General features: G+C 50.8%; 1 protein-coding gene across 1 annotated transcript in view; it reads left to right on the top strand.

Annotated features, from left to right (window-relative positions):
* The window catches only part of zgc:113149 (uncharacterized protein LOC541363 homolog), an 8,399-nt gene extending 5,613 nt beyond the window's left edge, over nucleotides 1–2,786 (top strand). Inside the window, exons 3-7 of the mRNA XM_035680011.1 lie at nucleotides 210–304; nucleotides 548–704; nucleotides 781–966; nucleotides 1,704–1,757; nucleotides 1,841–2,786. Coding sequence (XP_035535904.1) covers nucleotides 210–304; nucleotides 548–704; nucleotides 781–966; nucleotides 1,704–1,757; nucleotides 1,841–2,679 — 1,331 coding nt within the window. The 3' untranslated portion in view covers nucleotides 2,680–2,786. The remainder of the gene's footprint in view (nucleotides 1–209; nucleotides 305–547; nucleotides 705–780; nucleotides 967–1,703; nucleotides 1,758–1,840) is intronic.
* The last annotated feature ends 455 nt before the right edge of the window (nucleotides 2,787–3,241 follow it).

Raw genomic sequence — 3,241 nt, 5'->3', positions numbered from 1 at the left:
TTAACTGATGGACTGAAACAGCAGTTTATAATAGGGACCACCTGCTCCTGTGTCGAGGTTTGAAGCTTTGTAATGCAGATGTCTAACAATAAATAGACGTTTCCGTGTTGCTGTTTGCATGTAAGGACTTTTACCAGCAGAGGGATGAACTCTGTGGTCTCGTCTCACCCATTATCTCCCCCTCCCCCCCTCCCTCCCTCCCCCCGTAGGGAAGTTTAACCAAGGGGTGTCGGCGGAAACCAAGAAACAGACCTGGGCTGAAATCACCAATCAGATCAACGGCCTGGGAGAGAATCACAGAGAGGTTGGTTGTTGTTTGTGATGCTTCCTTCTCCAAATGGTTGTAATTAAATAATCCATTGAGGCGTTTCTAGGTAAAGTTAAAGATCCAGCGTCAGAAACAAACGGTTACAAGTTGGTTCTGTTTTGTTAATTTATTCTGGGAATCCTTGAAGCTCCTGAAGGGTTTATTACTCCTTATTAATGAAGCAGATCAGTCAGAGGTATTTAGGGCCGTCTCTTTAAAGGAGGTTGTATTTTCTCTCAGGTGCGGCAGATCATGAAGAAATGGGCGGACCTTAAATGTGACGGAAAGCGCCGCATCGTGGCCCTCCGGGGCCCCAACGGCAGCAACCTGAGGAAGAAGCACCTGGGCCCCGTGGAGAGGATGGTCCATAAGATCCTGATGATGAGTCCCAGAGGAGGTGAGGAGCACAGAGACCTCCTACAGTCCCAATCAAACTGTTTCTCCTTAATAAACTGGCTGTCATTGGTTCTCAGACGGCGACAGTGATCTGGAGCTCGGCGAGGATGAGGACTTTCCAAAGCTTTACAGTAAAGCCCCGCCCTCTAACCCCGCCCCTCCCGCCTACTCCTACCTCAGCCTGACGGACAGCTCCTACTCTTTACCTGGAGGCTCGTCCTTAGACATTTCCCCTCTGTCCTCACCAGAGAAAGACGTTGGCGGTGAGTCTGGTAACAGTGTGCACCCATCGGTTGTTTCTGAGGCTCTGAGCAGAAAGGAGACACACGACAAATATATAACGTATCAGATAGTGGAGAAAGTGGTAGATTAAAAAGCTCATATTTGTCTAATCAAATAACACTGTATTGTAGATTCATCTAGAATGAAACGTAATATTTTATTACTTTATATTTTTTATCAATAATGTGAATCTGTGAATCCGCGATTTTAAGGCGTTAAGAAAACTTTAAAAATACACACAGTCGGCCTTTATCTCAGCTTTTTGTTCATTTCTGAAGAGATGTAAAGTAAAACAAAGTGTCAGGGACAAGAAGACAGTGAATTTGTCAGAAAAGAAGCTTATTAAGTCTGTTTGATTGTTAATAATGATAAAAATACACAATACAGACAGAACTGTATAAAAAATCCCTAATAATATCAGTCGATCTCTAAAGAGGAGGAAGATGAGTCACTTTATTAATTGGTTTAATGGTAAACAACTACTTTAATATGAAAGAATAAAGAAAGAAAACACACTAAATAAATACACTAAGTTGATTTTAATGAAGAGGAGGAAAAGTACAGATTGAGTTTTTCTTCTGCTTTTAACCATAAAACTGATCCTGATGGTACGAGCAGGGACTGTAAGAGACTCTGAGAGACCTGGTGGTTGATTTCCATTCCTGTCCTGTCTCCTCTAAAATACTGCGTGTTAATGTGACGTCTCCATGTTTTCCAGCCGATCCTTTTCATTCCTCCTCTGAGTTCGACTTGGACCTGGCTGAAGACGGAGGTAAGAGGAGTTACTACATTTTATTAACGGACACTGAACAGTCTCTAAACGGAGAGTGAACACTTTCTGTCTCTCTGTTCCAGAACAAACGATGGATTACGACGAGAACGACGACTCCATGTTCTCCTCCTACGCTCCCGCTCCTCCCCCGCCCTCCACCTCCACCTCCACCTCCCTGGACCCGCTGCCCGACGACGCCCTGCTGAGGATCAAACCGGTGCACACGTACTCCCGGAGCAGCAGCCAGAACAACGGGCAGAGCAGCACCTCCTCCAAGCCTCCACCTGGACCCTCCACCTCCTCTGATTTCCCTCCAGTGTCGGACGCCGCCTCCTCCTCCGCTGCGCCTCCCTCGTCGCAGTCCCCCGCTCCTCCCTCCTCTAAACCAGTCGCAGCCGATGACTCTACCTCTAACCCCGAGCCCTCCACCTCCTCCCTCCCTCCGCCTCCCGCTCCTGTTGCCTCCTCCTCCTCCGTAGCTGCGACCACAACCACCGCTCCCTCCTCTTCTGCCCCCTCCTCCAACTCCAATCACCCTTCTCCCTCCTCCTCTTCCTCCTCCTCCTCCTCAGCCCTCCCGCCCAATCCTCCCTCCGCCTCGGGCTCCAACCCGTCCGACCCCCTCCCGGCCGGCGCCTCCTCCCGCCGGGCCTCCGACCACGTGGCCCAGATGTCCTCCCAGAGCCTCCAGCAGCAGCGGGCCAGCCGGATGCTGCTGAGCTCGGTGTCCCAGTCTCTGGAGGTTCTGGCCCAGTCCGTCCAGCTGCTGGTGGAGAGCCAGCAGGAGTTCGTGCAGGAGTCTCTGCTGCTGCAGCGGGAGACGGTGGACGTCCTCCGGGACTTCTCCAACACGGCGCTGACCATGCTGAGAGACAAAGCCAACAGCGGACAGCTCGCTCACCATCCCACGCCACGCTTCTGAAGGGCGGAGGACAAACCGCCAGTTTCCATCAGTGTGGACGAGTGCAGGTACATGTCAGTCCTCTACGGAGACAGACAGGTTCCCCGAGACAGACAGGCTTCCCCAGTGGAGACGACAGGTTTCCCCCATGGAGCGACAGCGTTCCCCATTAAGACAGGACAGCGAGACAGACAGACTCTTTAAGGCCGTGTCGCAGTGCCCTCAATGTTCTGCCTTTCCGTCTTTCTGTATCTACTGTTTGTTGCTGAAAGTTTCCCACACTGTCATTGGCATTTTAAGATGTTGTTGAAAGCTGCTGAACTCCCTCACACACAGACGGACGGACGGGACGGTGCTGCTGAGCGGAGATACAAACGCAGACGGAGATGAACACTAGGCGGCGCTACGTACGGAGAGAGAGGAGCTGGAACGAGCGGGCAGAATCTGAACGCACTGACTCTGCTCTCGTTTTATTTCACGTGCGCGAAGTGTCGGGGAAAAGAAATGAAGCGACAGACGCAGAGGAGAAATCAAACGATAAAGACTGACGTTCAGAGAGGTGGATATCGGGATGTTTCACTCC

Source organism: Morone saxatilis, unplaced genomic scaffold (assembly GCF_004916995.1).
Source record: "Morone saxatilis isolate NCDOM2014 unplaced genomic scaffold, NCSU_SB_2.0 Contig8, whole genome shotgun sequence".
Classification (NCBI taxonomy): Eukaryota; Metazoa; Chordata; class Actinopteri; family Moronidae; genus Morone; species Morone saxatilis.
Note: the sequence above shows the minus strand (reverse complement) of the source record. Positions and strands in the feature narration are given on the sequence as shown.